Source organism: Narcine bancroftii, chromosome 12 (assembly GCF_036971445.1).
Source record: "Narcine bancroftii isolate sNarBan1 chromosome 12, sNarBan1.hap1, whole genome shotgun sequence".
Classification (NCBI taxonomy): Eukaryota; Metazoa; Chordata; class Chondrichthyes; order Torpediniformes; family Narcinidae; genus Narcine; species Narcine bancroftii.
The window spans coordinates 63,420,608-63,437,223 of record NC_091480.1 but is presented as its reverse complement, the minus strand read 5'-3'; the positions used below and the strand labels follow the sequence as shown (position 1 = coordinate 63,437,223).

At 43.8% G+C, this 16,616-nt stretch overlaps 1 protein-coding gene across 11 annotated transcripts in view; it reads right to left on the bottom strand.

The window, feature by feature from the left end:
- The window catches only part of LOC138747322 (tensin-2-like), a 263,792-nt gene that overhangs the window by 88,479 nt on the left and 158,697 nt on the right, over positions 1-16,616 (bottom strand). For all 11 annotated transcript variants that reach the window (XM_069906427.1, XM_069906430.1, XM_069906428.1 and 8 more), the window contains 4 exons: positions 16,176-16,240; positions 14,687-14,770; positions 12,369-12,481; positions 4,671-4,731 (listed from right to left, as the gene is read on the bottom strand). In XM_069906427.1, coding sequence (XP_069762528.1) covers positions 4,671-4,731; positions 12,369-12,481; positions 14,687-14,770; positions 16,176-16,240 — 323 coding nt within the window. The remainder of the gene's footprint in view (positions 1-4,670; positions 4,732-12,368; positions 12,482-14,686; positions 14,771-16,175; positions 16,241-16,616) is intronic.

Below are 16,616 nucleotides of genomic sequence, written 5' to 3'. Positions count from 1 at the left end.
GAGGTATAAGAGTGAATAGAGACAATGGGCATACGTGAAAGTATCTGTAATTAGAGGAAAACATAGATAGTATAGACAAGAATTAATAAGGGAAGGTAATGGAATAGAGAGAATAAGGAGGGAATTAAAAGAGTGACCTTTGTGACATATGAAAAGTGAAATCTTTTCTGGGGGGGGCTGGGTGGGGGAAAAGAGCGGTCACTGCAAAATCAGTTGACGCTTGCGAGTGGATTCGCAAATCCAAATGGAGAGGGGAGATGTGGTTGTCCGACAAGGGATAAAGGACAACTCAGGAGGGGAAGGGGGGATTGGGGATAAAGAAGATAGAAATAGGAGATTAAGGAAAATGTTGGATGTTGTAGGAATGTTGTCTGGTAAAGAGTTGAAAATAAGAAAACAGAAATGGAAAAGGAGGAAAGGTAATGATGGAAAAACGGAAAGAGAAGATAAACAAAATATAAAATGGCTACGCTGAACTATATGACTTTAAATATTAATGGAATACATAACCAAATTAAAAGGAAGAAACTACTAAATTTACTGAAAAAGGAAAAAATTGATATAGCATTTGTCCAAGAAACACACTTAACTGAATTGGAGCACAAGAAATTAAAGAGAGATTGGGTAGGACATGTAACAGCAGCATCGTATAATTCAAAAGCAAGAGGAGTGGCTATATTAATTAGCAAAAATGTGCCATTTAAAATAGAAGAGGAAATAATAGATCCAGCAGGGAGATATGTTATGATAAAATGTCAGATATATTCGGAGCTTTGGAATCTACTTAATATATATTCACCTAACGAAGAAGATCAAAAGTTTATGCAAGATATCTTTTTGAAGGTAGCTAATACGCAAGGGAACATACTAATAGGAGGGGATTTCAATCTGAATTTGGATCCAAATATGGATAAAACGGCGAAAAAAATTAACAGGAAGAACAAAGTAACCAAATTTATAATTAAATCAATGCAAGAAATGAAACTTGTGGACATATGGAGGAAACAAAACCCAAAAGAAAAGGAATACTCATACTACTCGACTAGACATAAAACATACTCAAGAATAGACCTATTTTTGTTATCAGCTAGTATGCAGGATAGAGTAAGAAAAACAGAATATAAAGCGAGAATGCTATCGGACCATTCACCCTTAATACTGACAGTAAAGCTAGAGGACATCCCTCCAAGAATGTATAGATGGAGATTAAACCCCATGCTACTTAAAAGACAGGATTTTAGAGAATTTATTGAAAAACAATTAAAAATGTACTTTGAAGTAAATACGGAATCAGTGGAAGATAAGTTTATACTATGGGACGCAATGAAAGCATTCATTAGAGGACAAATAATAAGTTATGCAACCAAGATGAAGAAGGACTATAATCAGGAAACAGAGCAGTTGGAAAGGGAAATAGTAAACATAGAAAAAAAATTAGCAATAAAGGAAGATACAACCAAAAGAAGAGAATTGGCGGATAAAAAAACAAAATATGAAACATTACAAACATATAAGGTGGAGAAGAATATAATGAAGACAAAACAGAAATATTATGAACTAGGTGAAAAAACACACAAAATCTTAGCATGGCAGCTTAAGACAGAGCAAACTAAGAAAATGGTATTGGCAACAAGGAAAAAAGACAAACAAATTACATATAATCCAAAAGAAATTAAGGAAAACTTCAGAGAATTCTATGAACAATTATACCGAACTGAAAACGAAGGGAAAGAAGGGAAAATAGATGAATTTTTGACTAAAATTGAACTACCAAAACTACAAATAGAGGAACAAAATAAATTAACAGAACCATTTGGAACAGTAGAAATACAAGAGATAATAAAAAAAGTACCAAATAATAAGACACCAGGAGAGGATGGACTCCCAATAGAATTCTACAAAACATTTAAAGATCTATTAATACCGCCCCTCCTGGATGTAATCAACCAGATTGATGAGACACAAAACTTACCAGATTCATGTAAAACAGCAATAATTACAGTGATACTAAAACAAGGGAAAGATCCACTCTCACCAGCGTCATATAGACCAATATCTCTGCTAAACACAGATTATAAGATAATAGCTAAACTATTAGCAAACAGATTAGCAGAACAGGTACCGAAAATGGTAAATTTAGACCAAACTGGATTTATCAAAAAAAGACGCACAACAGACAATATTTGTAAATTTATTAACTTAATTCATGCAGTAGAAGGAAATAAAGCACCTGCAGTAGCAGTTGCTTTAGACGCAGAGAAGGCCTTCGACAGAGTAGAATGGAATTACTTGTTCAAAGTATTGCAAAAATTCAGTTTACCGGAGAAGTATATTAATTGGATTAAAGCATTATATAAGGGACCGTTAGCGAAAGTGACAGTAAATGGACATGTATCAAAGCAATTTAACTTAAGCAGGTCAACGCGGCAGGGATGCCCACTATCACCATTATTGTTTGCGCTAGCTATAGAACCACTAGCAGAATCGATAAGAATAGATAATAATATAAAAGGAATAAAAATAAAAGACAGGGAATATAAAATCAGTCTATTTGCGGATGATGTGATAGTGTACTTAACAGAACCAGAACTATCAATAAAAGAACTATATAAGAAATTGAAGGAATATGGAGAAGTGTCGGGATACAAGATAAACGTAAATAAAAGTGAATCAATGCCTATGAATAACGCGGATTTCTCAAAATTTAAGAAGGAATCCCCATTCAGATGGCAAATGCAGGCAATAAGATACCTAGGTGTACAAATAAACAAAAATCTAGGCCAATTATATAAACTCAATTACAATCCACTAATGAAAAAATTACAGGACGATTTAGAGCATTGGAAAGAGCTACCACTAACACTGATAGGAAGGATAAACTGTATTAAAATGAACATTTTTCCAAGGATACTATACTTATTTCAGGCATTGCCAATACAACTGACAGAAAAATTCTTCAAAGAGTTAAAGAAAATAATAAGGAAATTTTTATGGAGAGGGGGGAAACCGAGGATAGCACTAGATAAATTAACAGAATGGTATAAACAAGGAGGCTTACAATTGCCAAACTTCAAAAATTATTATAGAGCCGCACAATTAAGGTACCTATCAGATTTTTATCAAACAAGGGAAAAACCAGACTGGACGAGATTAGAATTAGATAAAATAGGGGAAAAGATACCTGAACACATATTATATAAATGGGACGAAAAATTGGTATAACATAGAACTTCTCCAGTATTGCACCATCTCCTCAATATATGGAAGAAGATTCATGTAGAAAGAAATAAAACAAATTATCAATTACCAAAACTAATATTGACGCAAAATAAGCTACTCCCTTTTACAATAGACAACCTTTCCTTTAGAAAATGGGAAAAAAAAGGGATTAAAAGAACAGAAAATTGTTTTTCAGGAAGTAGATTCTTATCCTTTGAACAAATGAGAGATAAGTACAATATAACTGGAGATACAGCGCTGGCATATTACCAACTGAGATCCTACTTGAAAGATAAATTAGGAAGCAATTTGAGTTTACCAGAGGGAAGTAACCTTGAATATGTGATTACAGATACAATGTTAATCAAAAGATTTATAACAAATATGTATATTAAACTGCAAGAAAAGGAGAATGAGGAAACAAATGGTAAAACTAAACAAAAATGGGAACAAGATTTAAATATAAAGATAAAAAAGGAAACATGGGAGAAATTATGTTCTGGAACGATGAGAAATACAATAAATACGAGGCTGCGTATGATACAATATAATTGGTTACACAGACTATACATTACACCGCAAAAGTTAAATAAATGGGACCCAACAGTATCTGATAGATGTTTTCGATGTAAAAAAGAAAGGGGAACAACAATTCATGCAATCTGGACATGTGAGAGAGTAGAAAAATTTTGGGATGATCTCAATCAGATATTAAATAAAATAACAGAAAACAATATACCAAAGAATCCAGAGATCTTTCTCCTAAGTAACATAAAAAATAAAGAATTTGGAATTGACTTGGAAGATGCGCAAAAAAGATTTGTTAAGATAGCCCTAGCCGTAGCAAAAAAAATGTATTATGTCAACCTGGAAATTGGAAGATAATTTGAAAATACAACAATGGTATATAGAAATGAATAAATGTATTCCATTAGAAAAAATAACATATAGTTTAAGAAATAATATTGAAATATTCGAACAAGTATGGGAGCCTTACATTAAATACAATAGCGAAAACCTACCGGGAACAAACATTACCTAAGTTGATGGAAGGAGAAGAAAAGAAAAGAATGGACTGTAGAATTTCTGGTGTATTTTTGTTGAATGACAACATTGTCTGACTGAATTAATGCAACCTAGATTGTATACCTAAAATGGATGAGAGGGCGGGGGGGTGGGGGGGTGGCTTGGGAGGAGGGAGGGGGGGGGCGAGAAAAAGTCACTGTAAATGTGTGAAAAAGAAAAAGTGTATATCATGGCTATTGTGATTTATGGTGTGAAAAATAAAAAATTTAAAAAAAAAGATGATATCGAAACTTAATCCCCGCAAAACGACTGCACATAGCCTTTTGGACTAAACAGAGCTCCAGAGAATCTCATTCAATGTGAAACATCTCTTTTAGCATTTCCTGTCTGCGAACAGAATGAACACACAGCAATGGGTCACTTACTAGATGCCTGAAGTGTAGACGAGTTGCAAGGACTGATAAATCTTCAGGAATGGGTGGTATCCTGTAATTAAACAGAAATCTATTAATCTCCAGCCTCTTGTGGTTAGTCAATATTTTAATCTACAGATCAACACAAGCAAAGACATTGGGGGAGAGTTTGGACACAGAGGCAGACTCTGAGTAGGGGGACATGGTCGGGGAGTCCAGGACAAGAGGGCACAACTTCAGGATAAAATGGAGATGCGGAAACATTTCTTTAGCCAGAGGGTCGTGCGTCTGTGGAACTTGTTGCCACAGGTGGCAATGGAAGCGAGGTCATTGAGTGTATTTAAGGCAGAGATCGACAGGTATTTGATTAGTCAGGGCATCAAGGGTTACGGGGAGTGGGTGGATGGAGCAGGAATGGGAGATCAGGCTTGATGGGCCGACTTCTGCTCCTACTGTATATCTTGTGATAGCTCTGTTCAACCAACCCACTACATGCTCATTAGCCAAGGATTCACTAGCCCTTCCATGCTGCCAGGTAGAAATTGCGATAAGAGTGATGGCCCCTGGGATGAACTTGGAACTTTAAGAGACACACATTCCTATCTGGGTGAAAGAGTTTCTCTTGAATTCTTCAGCGACCATCTTGCATTCATAGCCTTAGTTCTGCTCTGGAACGGAAGGGTTTCTCCAGGTCTGCCCCATCGAACCCTTCCACAGTCATAAAGGGTCAGTCTATGGTCACTGCTGAGGGTCAGGATCCCCTAGCTTGCTCTGCCTCTGCTGCCAGGTGTCCTGAGAAGGGTTGCAGCAAACTCCAAGACCTCCTCCAGCTCTATTCGACTGCAGCTCGACATTTAACGCCATCAGCCCGGGAGAGGGAGCACGCGGTGTCCATGGGTACGATGGGGGATTTTCTGGACCGGTGGGTGCTACAGGAGCTTGAGTGCATTCTGGATGGTGATGACAGTGTTATAATTTAATTGTGAATCATGTGTAACTGAAATGCTGCAATAATGTATTATTATACTAATGTGATTTCTTGGAATCACTGAATAAACTAGCTTTGTAGAAAGGAACAAAAATAAATCATCCCCTCAAAACTGAGCAGCAGTTTCTCCCCTCCAGACCACAATTAGTGGGGATTGGTAGGAACATCTCCTCCATCATCTCCATCTTAGCCCCCTGCTCTACTCACTTTATACCTACAACTGTGTGGCTCGGAATGACAACAACATTTACAAAATTGCTGACGATATAAAAAGGGGCGATGTGTCAGCTTACAGGAGGGAAATTGAAAACTTGGCTGAATGATGCACCAACAACAACCTCACACTCAAGGAAGGGAAAGCCAGAGGTGGACGATCCAATAATGCTTGGGGGATCAGAGGTGGAGAGGGTGAGCACATTTAAGTTCTTGGGAGTCACTATCTCGGAGGACCTTTCTTGGACCCAACACACCAATGGCATCGTGAAGAAAGCACGTCAGTGCCTCAACTTCCTCAAGAGTTTGTGGAGGTTCAGTACAACACCAAAAACCCTGGCAAATTTCTACAGAGGTGCGGTGGCAAGTGTGCTGACTTAGGCTTTACTATCTTTGCCAAATAAGGAGTTCCTTATCAGCCCTAGCCCAGTGGTTCCCAAAGAGGAAACCCACACAGAAATGGGGAGAACATACAAAGTCCTTACAGACAGCGCAGGATTCAAACCCTGGTCGCCGGTGCTGTAACAGCGTTACACCGACTGCTACACTAACCCCGCCGTCCCTTACACTAATTGTGCTGCCCCTTCCATGTTCTATGACCCATCTTCTATGGCAGAGGTTCCCAGCGCATTTCCATGTGGCCCACGGAGACTTCCCAACCCACTGAAGTCAGGGGGTGTCTGAGGTCATGCCCCGGTCCTCCCAGGTGACCTTGGGTGGGGTGGCAAGCAACCTGTCACTGAGTTCAATGAGGCCATCTGGCGCTCAGCACTCAATTCCTGTCAGGTCTTCACACGAGACGGATTCAGACTGATTCAGAAAAGTGTGATTTCTGTCTTCATATGGCTTGTTGTTCTTCACTTCAGTCAAGACGCAAGAGGCGGATGCTTATAAGATATATTTCTCCTCTAAAATTTGATAGAAATTATTTTTTCAAATATTTTCATCGAAGATTTACCCTGGATGGCTATTGGGTGAAACATGATAGGATGCAGTCACTGTGACTGTAGTAAATACACCGAAATGCTGGAGGAACTCAGGCGGTCTTTGCAGTGCCCATAGGAGTCAAAAATATGTTGCCGACGTTTCAGGCCTGGGCCCTTCTTCAAGGAAAAACCAGAAAATGCAGAGGCAGGAAATCTCAGAATTCAAACAGTGGGGGAAGAATCCAGACCAACTAAAGGTGTTAATTGGATGGGATAAGGGACAAGGTAGAATTGATCATGTCTGTGCAAAAGGAGACAGGGAATGGAGAGACGATGGCGGGGGGGGGGGGTGGGGGGTGCGAGGGGGCTGGTGGTGGAAGGGAAGCAGGGTGTGGAGGTGTGTTTTAACAAAAGCCGGAGAGGTCGATGTTAACACCATTCGGTTGGAGGGAGCCCAGATGGAAGATGAAGTGTTGTTTCTCCAATTTGCGGGTGGTCTCAATGCGTGAGACCACGGACAGACATGTCAGTGGGGAATGGGGTGGGGAATTGAAATGGGCAGCCATTGGGAGATCCATGGTATTGCGGCAGGCAGACCCGAGGTGCTCAACAAAGTGATCTCCCTGTCTGCGTCCAGTCTCTCCAATGTAGAGAAGACCACAGCGAGAGCACCGGTTGCAGTCGACAACCCCTGCAGATTCACAGGTGAAGTATTGCTTCACTTGGAAGGACTGTTTGGGGCCCCGAATGGTGGGGTGGGGGGGGGGGGGGAGATGTGTGGGCAAGTGGAACATCTCCTGCAGTCACAGGGGTAGGTTCCAGGGGATGATTGGTGGGGAGGGAGGAGGGGACAAGGGAGTCACGGAGGGAGTGGTCCCTGCGGAAAGCGGAGAGGGGAAGGTGTGTCTAGTGGTGGGATCACATATTAGGTGGCAGAAATGGTGGAGGAGGATGTATTGGATGCAGAGGCTGGTGGGGTGGTAGGTGAGGACAAAGGGAATCCTATCATTGTTGGGTGTGGGGGCGGAGGGGGCCAGGGCAGATGTGCGGGTAATGGAGGATATGCAGGTGAGTGTAGAGTTGGTGGTGGTAGAGAGAAAGCCATGTTGTTTGAAGGAGGTCATCCCTGATGATCTGGAATGGAAGTCCTCATCCTGGGTGCAGATGCAACAGAGACAGAGGAATTGAGAGAATGGAATGGAATCCTTACCGGGCACAGGGTGGGAAGACATGTAGTCGAGGTAGCTATGGGACTGGGTGGGTTTGTGGAATATGGTGGTCTGTCCCTTATCCCATCCAATGAACACCTTTGGTTGGTCTGGATTCGCCCCTAATTGTTTGAATTCTGAGACTTTCTGATATATCTTTCTTCTGCCTTTTCTGATTGTTTTTTTCTTTGAAGGGCTCAGGCCCGAAGTGTCGGCAAAATATCTTCGTCTCCTACAGACGCTGAAAAGACTGGCTGGGTTCCCCCACATTCCGGTGTTTCTACTACTTAGGCTATTGTGAGCAAATCAATAGCCTTTAATGCTCAAGGAAACATCCCGACACTATAGAAATAAATTGAAATAAATACTTGAAAAGATTGCAATGACTGAGTGGGCCTTAGACTGAAAAAAGGTTGAGAACCACTGCTCTAGCCTTTGAATTGAAAGCAAAAGAATACAGTTAGTTTCTCTCTCTCTGTCAACATTTTATAATGTACACTCTCACCACACTTCTTTCAACATTCCTTGGATTTGAGTTCAAATTTGACAAGTGTTGCCCCCCCCCCCCCCACCCACCACCTCAACCAAACAATCTAATTACATATTTTGTGGTCTGGTCACTCCCCCAGTAGTTCACTGACTCCGAAGGATGACCGATTACACTATGTCGTTAACTGGGATGCTTCAGCTGTAAATCCAGGATTAGCCTCTCTGTGGTCACACCAGGATGAAGAAGTTCATCCACTTCCTATCCTATTCGCTCCGATACCACTTGTGAGCTTGGTGCTGTTTGGACAGGCCCTTGCATAGACTCCCTGCCACTCCACGCCGTGTTTTCACAGTTACTCAAAGTTTCAGGGTCTCTCCAGGGACTGCAACTCATGGAAAAGGTTGCGACACTATCCACTGCAAAGGAACTCTAGAGGGAGGGGAGGGGCTCGACACTGAGAGGATTTAGAATAAGCCATAGAAACACGATGCTGGAGAGACTCAGCAGGTCAAACCGTGTCCTTTATGTAGCAAAGATAAAGATACTTCACTGACGTTTCGACCCTGAGCCCTTCATCGGAGAGAAGCAGCAATCATCAAGGATCCACACCACCCAGCAGACGCTCTCTTCTTCCTGCTGCTCTCAGGAAAGAGGTCTTGGGGCCACAAGACTCACCCCACTAGGTTCAGGAACAGCTGCTCCCCCTCCACCATCAGACTCCTCAATGACAAACTCATTCAGGGATTCATTTAAGGACTCTGTGCACTTTACTGATTTTTGTTCTCTCTGTATTGCACACAGTTTGTTTACATTCGTTATCTGTTGACAATTCTTTATTTGTTTACATATGTACATTGGGTACAGATTTTTTTTTGCACTACCAATTAGTGGTAATTGTGCCTCATCTGCAGGAAAAAGGAATCTCTTGTACATCTTGTACGTAATCTCCCATACCGGAGTAAATGATTGTGAAAAACATGAAATCTAAATGGGCTGAAAATCTGGCCATGGACAACGTGGGCCAAAGGGCCTGAATCTGTGCTGCTTAACTCTGATAGGACAGCTCATCTTCATGTTAACTGGATTGGAGAACATGTCTTATGAGGCAAGGTTAGTGGAGCTGGGACTTTTCTCTCTGGAGTGAAGACGGATAAGAGGTGACTTCATCGAGGTCTACAAGATTCTGAGAGGCAGAATCTTGGGGGGACAGCCAGCTCCTGCTTCCCAGGGCGGGATCAGCAAACACCAGAGGATGTGTGTACAAAGTAAAGGGAGGGAAGTTTAAGGGAGACGTCTGGGGTTAATGTTTTATACAGAGAGTTGCTAGGGGTGCTGGTGGAGGCTGGAATGATATGGAGATTTAACCCTTTAGACTCTGGCCATTTTAAACCTTTCATAATATATACTCTGGACTGGGTCCATGGGTAAACTACAGAACGAACCAGCTGGTGGTTGGGTATAAAACCAGTCCCGGAAAACGGGAACATGGAGTATACACATTTGTTGGTGGTCCCTGAAAACCAGGACATGGTAAAGAGACACTTAGACAACCAAATGGATGAAAGAAAGAGGGTTAAGAGGTAGGCGGGGTGGTTTAGAATTTCATTTGGTAGGAATATCTCAGTCGGCACAACGTTGAGGGCTGAGGGGCCTGAACTGCGCTGTAGTGTCCACGTTTACTGCTGAAGCATCTGATCCTCTGCTGGTTGGCTCCATCTTAAGAGTGAACACTGATGGGGTTGATGGGCCTGTGAGAGATACAGGGAAACCGACCAGCGAACTGGAAGAGGATTAACAGTGCACCCTATCTCCCATTCCCATAAACCCCGCTGTCGGCTACAGGAGACGGACTCCAGAAGCTGCAGACAGAAGGGAGTGAGGGGAGCTTGACCCCACTGTGCCTGCAAAAGGAAAGAAAACAAGAAGGAATTTTCCAGAGTTCAGAAGGTTATGAGATTTTTAAGTGCTTCTTGTGAGCCGAATAAACATTCTGGTCGATTCAGTGCTGCAGAAGGCCTGGAGATTGAGCAATGTCTTATATTCTCCAGTCAGCGAGAGTGGCAACTGCAAAAGTGGTGATCAATCAATGCAAAACGTGAAAGCTGTTTAATTTCCTTGTCAAGATACGCGGGGCTGGGGATGATTGTGTGATGTCGTCCAAGAGCAGCTAATAGTTGTCAGAGTCTGTTGAACTCCGTGCGACTTTACCAGAAGTCTCTGATATTACTGGAGCTGTCGGCGTGTTGGGGGAGAAGGCCGGAGACGGCAGATGTTGGGATCTGGAGCAGGGAACAATCTGCTGGAGGAACTCAGCAGGTCGAGCAACATCCGTGGGGTGGGGGGGCGGGGGCGGGGGAGGACCTTCCACGTCTTGGGTCGGAGCCCTTCATCGGAATATCAGCCGCTCTCTATCTCCCACCTGTGAATGTTTACGTGATTTCCAAACAAATTTCAGGACCACAACCGTGTTAAAAGCAACCCTATTATTTTGTAAAACTTGAGAGCCCAGTTAATATAGGGTGCACTGCCATCATGCAGTGGTCAGAATCTTCTGCGTGTATCCAGTTCTCTGCTGTTGATGTCAGTGAGTCGTTGGGCTGGTGTCTGTCCTTGTCTCCTTTTTTTTCCCCTGAACTCTGGCACTAACATTCTGTGATCATTTGCTTTCATCAAGCATTTGCAACTCTTCTAGTGGCACCCAAAAAATAGCACAGTCCTTATTACTGTGAGCTTTTTACAAATCTAAGAAAGTAATATTTAGAACCTAGTATTATTTAGTCACGCATAAGTTTCACACTCCTTTGTACCCAAGAGATAACTGTGTTAGATCTAAAGGCAGAACATCCTGTTTTCATGTCAAAGGGGACACATTCCTCATCCTTTTTCTTTCCACTCACATCCCACTTTAAGGAATCCCTTTGCCATAGGTGTTCTGAGATTAGTAAGGGATTGCTTAAGGTGGGATGTGGGTGGAAAGAAAAAGTTTGAATGCCACTTTTTAAATCGTCCATAATGGACTCGTTATGTGCACGGTTTCAGAACTCCAAAGGGAAATGGGCCAATGACAATTTTTCTCAAGCAAAATATTGGGTCTAGGGCAGTGATTCTCAACCTTCCCTTCCCACTCACATCCCACCTTAAGCAATCCCTTACTAATCACAGAGCACTGATGGCGTAGGGATTACTTAAAGTGGGATGTGAGTGGAAAGATAAAGGTTGAGAGCCTCTGCTCTAAACATTTGACTTGTACATTTCATCTTCCTGAGCTTTGTTTTTGCAGGTTACATTATCTGGGGATCTCAAAGCTAACGGGAAATTTACTAGTATGCTAAGGTTTACCCTGATAAGAGCAGTGTGGGTCCTCGCGATGTGTTAAGGTATTTGCAATCTTTCCTGCATTCTCTCATAAAGCAGCAAAGCACATGTGAACGTCAAGTAAATTACCAGAAAGGGACCCACATTTCAGCTTGCGCCCTGACCTCTTGCCAGACACTGACCTCTGCCATAGAATCAACTCCTCCACCCACCTCCCCCCCCGCCCCCCCAACCTCTCCCTATCGCTCAGAGCCGGGCGATGGGGCATTTTGTGCAATTGGGAAAAAACCCCGGTGGAAATGGCGAGGGCTTTACAATCCTGCTCGCCTTCCCAGCATTAACTCTGCCTACACTTTGCTTCCATAAATTGCATGTGGGTGTCCTGGGTGAGGCCCAGCATTTACCACTGTCCTTCATGTTCCTGAAATGGAGTGGCCATTTTCAAAAGACGCTGTTAAGAGACATTGGCTGGGGACAAATTTTAAAAGGAAAAGACCGTGCTCGTGCTTGGAGTGACACTCTGCTGAAGGTAGAAAGGGATCTGCATGCGCGTAGCCTGGGGGCGGTTACCTCCGTGAGGCTCAAAGCTTGGAAGAGCTGGAATGATGACATGGTGCAAGAACAGAGGCATACTGTTCATTTTTATCGCTCCAGATAACAGGCCACTGAAATAATAGATGTATCTGTGGGAGGAAAAGACAATGGTCAGAGCTCTGAAAACTCCTTGTGGCCTCATCTTGAACACCACCTCACGACAATAAGATACAGGAGCAGAATTAGGACATTCAGCCCATCAAGTCTGTTCCACTATGACTGATGTGTTCCCCCCCACCCCTTTCGATCCCATAGCCTACCCCTCCCCCGCACCCTCTGTCACCCTCACAAATCAAGAAGCTTGTGGAGCTGAACGAGGAACGCAGAAGCCATTCACGTACCCCTGTGCACTCTCTCAGCAGCTGAACATGAACGAGTCTAATTGAAACACGACGCTGGAGAGACTCAACAGGTCAAACAGTGCCCCTTTATGTAGCAGAGGTCAAGATACATCACCGACGTTTCGGGCTTGAGCCCCTGCGTCGAGGAAACTGCAGATACTGAGAGTGGGGTAAAAGCACGACGCTGGAGAGACTCAGCGAGTCACACAGTGTCCCTTTATGTAGCAAAGATAAAGATATATCACCAACGTTTCGCTCTTCATCAAAGTCTGGAAAAATGCCGGCAGGCGCCCGGCCAAAACACTGGTTAAAAACTGTCCAGCTTTAATATTGTTTGGCCCGGAGCTCCTGACATTTTTCTGTACATGGCCCACAACAAAAAATGTTTCACCACCCCTGCCCTCACCTGAAGAGTTCACTCCACCTGCAGTAATGTCTGGTCCATTTATTCCCATCTCCTGAAGCTTCAAAACTCTCAATTTTCTTTCCCTGCACTGACAGCAGGGTCCCCATGGGCTCCTGCACTGATTCTGGGCACTGCTCCTGCAGCAACATTTTTGTTCTCTGCCTTCATTCCCATCTCCTGTTTCTTGACCTCTATTCAGTTGAAAAGTTCAGTATGTTCCAAAATATTGGAGAACTGTGTACGATTTTGGGCGCCGTATTTGAGGAAGGACGTGCTGGCGTTGGAGAGGGTTCAGATAAGATTTACTAGGATGATACCAGGAATTAAAGGGTTAGTATATGAGGAATGTTTGTCGGCTCTTGGACTGAACTCGTTGGGGTACAGAAGGACGGGGGGGGGGATCTTCATCGAGGCATTTCGAAAGCTGAAAGGCCTGGATAGAGTAGATGTGGCAAGGACGTTTCCCACGGTCAGGGAGTCTAGGACAAGAGGGGACAACTTCAGGATAAAAGGGCGTCAGTTTAAAACAGAGACGTGGAAACATTTCTTTAGCCAGAGGGTTGTGAGTCTGTGGAACTTGTTGCCGCAGGAGGCCGTGGGGAGTGAGGTTGTTGGGTGTATTTAAGGCAGAAATTGGCAGGTTTGCTTGGAGAGACCAAACCAGTTTGGTCTCTGGGCAATATACTAGTAGACTTAAAACATGACAGGAAATCACAAAAATAGGTTCTATCCGAAAAACAGTACGTGGTAGGAATATGTGAATGCGGTTTCTGTGATTTGCAGCCCAAAATCCATAAAAATTCACCCAGAGGTGTTCAGGAAGCAAAATCTTTGTTGTCGGGCCCCTCCAGGTTTGTACAGCAACAGAAATGCAATGAGAGGGAATATGACTCTTTCTGGGTCCTCACCGGAGTTCTCTCTTGATACGTCCTATCTGGTCCTCACCTCAGTTCTCACAAGCACCATCAGAACCTCTTCAAGAAGGTTAGTATGTCAGAAAAAAATAATATCACCATTTACAGTGTATACCCATGTAATAGTCGACCCTCCCCCACCCCCACTTTATTTTGGCCCTGCCCATTCGAGCTCTGAATGCGGATTTACCACCCGGTTCCGGCCATCCGAACGACGCAGATATCTACTACAGCCTAAAGTGTGAGCCATGTAAAAGTCCAATCTCACCCCCCTCCCCCCCAAAATTTGACCTGAAAAATTGGTCCAAAATATTCAACGATTGCACATTATTTAAAAAAAAACACCACCAGTGTACATGAAAGCATCTCCAATGGTGCTGGATGATAAACGTGTAATTCGTCCACTGATGAAGAGATGTTTGCTAATTCTTAAATCGCCGACTGCAGGATGAAAATGGTCAAATCAGCGGCACAAAACCCATTTGAAGAGGTTGTGATTTGCCATCACCATGTGTCAGCTTGACACCCCCCTGACCTGGGGCAGGTTTGCCGTCTGCCCTAGGGAGGTTATTAAATAACAAAAGTCTCGCCTATCAGATAGACATGTCTCAGTGCAAGGCCAAGCCCCCTCACCTGGTTTGCGAAGGTTGTATCGCTGCAGCCACTTTGTCCTCGCAGAACTTCCTCATGGCGAGTGTACTGAGTGCCTGGTCAGCTCTGGATTTTAAAAAGGAGTCATGTTCAGCTTTACATAGAACACTAGAGCACAGTACAGGCCCTTCAACCCTCAATGTTGTGCCGACCTATATATTCCTACCAAATAAAAAACTCTAAACCATCCCTCCCCCGTAACCCTCTACATGTCTTCCATCCATGTGCCTGCCTAAGAGTCTCTTAAATGCCCCTAATGTTTCAGCCTCCAACTCCTCTTTATACAGCATTCCAGACACCCACAACTCTCTGTGTAAAAAACTTCCCCCTGACGTCTCCCCTAAGCTTTCCTCCCTTCACTTTGTACAGACGTCCCCTGGTGTTTGCTGATCCTGCCCTGGGAAACAGGCACTGGCTGTCCACCTTATCTATGCCTCTAAAGAATCTTGTAGACCTCTATCAAGTCTCCTCTCATCCTTTTTCGCTCCAAAGTGAAAAGTCCCAGTTCTGCTAACCTTGCCTCATAAGACTTATTTTCCAATCCAGGCCACATCCTGGTAAATCTCCTCTGCACCCTCTCCATAGCTTCCACATCCTTCCTGTAATGAGGTGACCAGAACTGAACACAATACTCCAAGAGATTTGTAGAGTTGCAACATGACCTCTTGACACCTGAACTCAACCCCCCATTAATAAAGTCTAACATCTCATAGGCCTTCTTAACTATCTTATCAGCCTGCGTGGCGACCTTGAATGATGTATGGATTTGCACCCCAAGGTCCCTCTGTTCCTCCACACTGTTAAGCATCCAACCATTAACCCTGTTCTCAGCCTCTGGTTTGTCCTTCCAAAATGCATCATCTCACACTTATCTGGATTGAACTCCATCTGCCACTTTTCCGCCCAACTCCACATCCTGTCTGTGTCCTCTTGTAAACTTTGACAACCTTAAGCTCCATCCACAACTCCTCCAACCTCCATCTCATCCGCAAACTAACTGGCCCATCCATCCACCTCTTCATTCAGGTCATTTATAAAAATCACAAAGAGCAGGGGTCCCAGAACAGATCCCTGCGGAACTCCACCTGTTACTAACCTCCAGGCAGAATACTTTGTACTCTGATCCTTTGAAACAAAATGTGAGTTCGTGTCACTCCAGAAACGTCAGCAGATAATCCCATCCAGCAGCCAAGTTAAGTACTAAGGGGGTATGCCGTCTATTCAAGAGGCATTCCTGTTCAAAAGCCGGTAATTAGAACTTCCCACACTGCGCGAGCTAACCAAAGTTACAGCAAAGGTACCCCTCAGTGCCCGCAAGTGGAGTATTACCCGGATATGCCCATTCCAAAACCACGTGGGGTTTCTGATGGGTTGCAACAGGAGAGGAACTGGCAGCCCCACCCCCCCTGCCCCCCCACCACCCCCAGGCTGGACGCAGAGCCTGGCTTGAGTTGCGGCTGGTAGCTCTTACCCTGCGGAGATCTTGCTGTAGTGCATGTACGCTGCGATGATGACTCCAGTTCGACCTTTGTTGCCCTGTTGAGACACAAATGTGAGGAGGGCAGGTGTTCACCAGGCCAGTGTGTGGCAAAAACACTCAGCAGGTCTCACAGTGTCCATAGGAGGTAAGGATATATCACCAACATTTCGGGCCTGTGCCCTTCCTCAAGGTGTGAGCAAAAAGAAGGCAGCTGTATGAAGAAAGAGTGAAGGATGACCAGGGGAAGGGTCCAGACCAAAAGGTGTTAGTTGGATATGATAAGAAGAGAGGTGAGAATTCATTTTGGCTCTGTGAGAGAGAGAGAGGGCAAGCGCGCACCGGGGGAAAGGTGACAGGGGAAAGAAGATGGGGGAAAGAGGGTTTAACAGAAACCAGAGAAGTCGATGTTAATGGCATCCTGTTGGAGGGAGC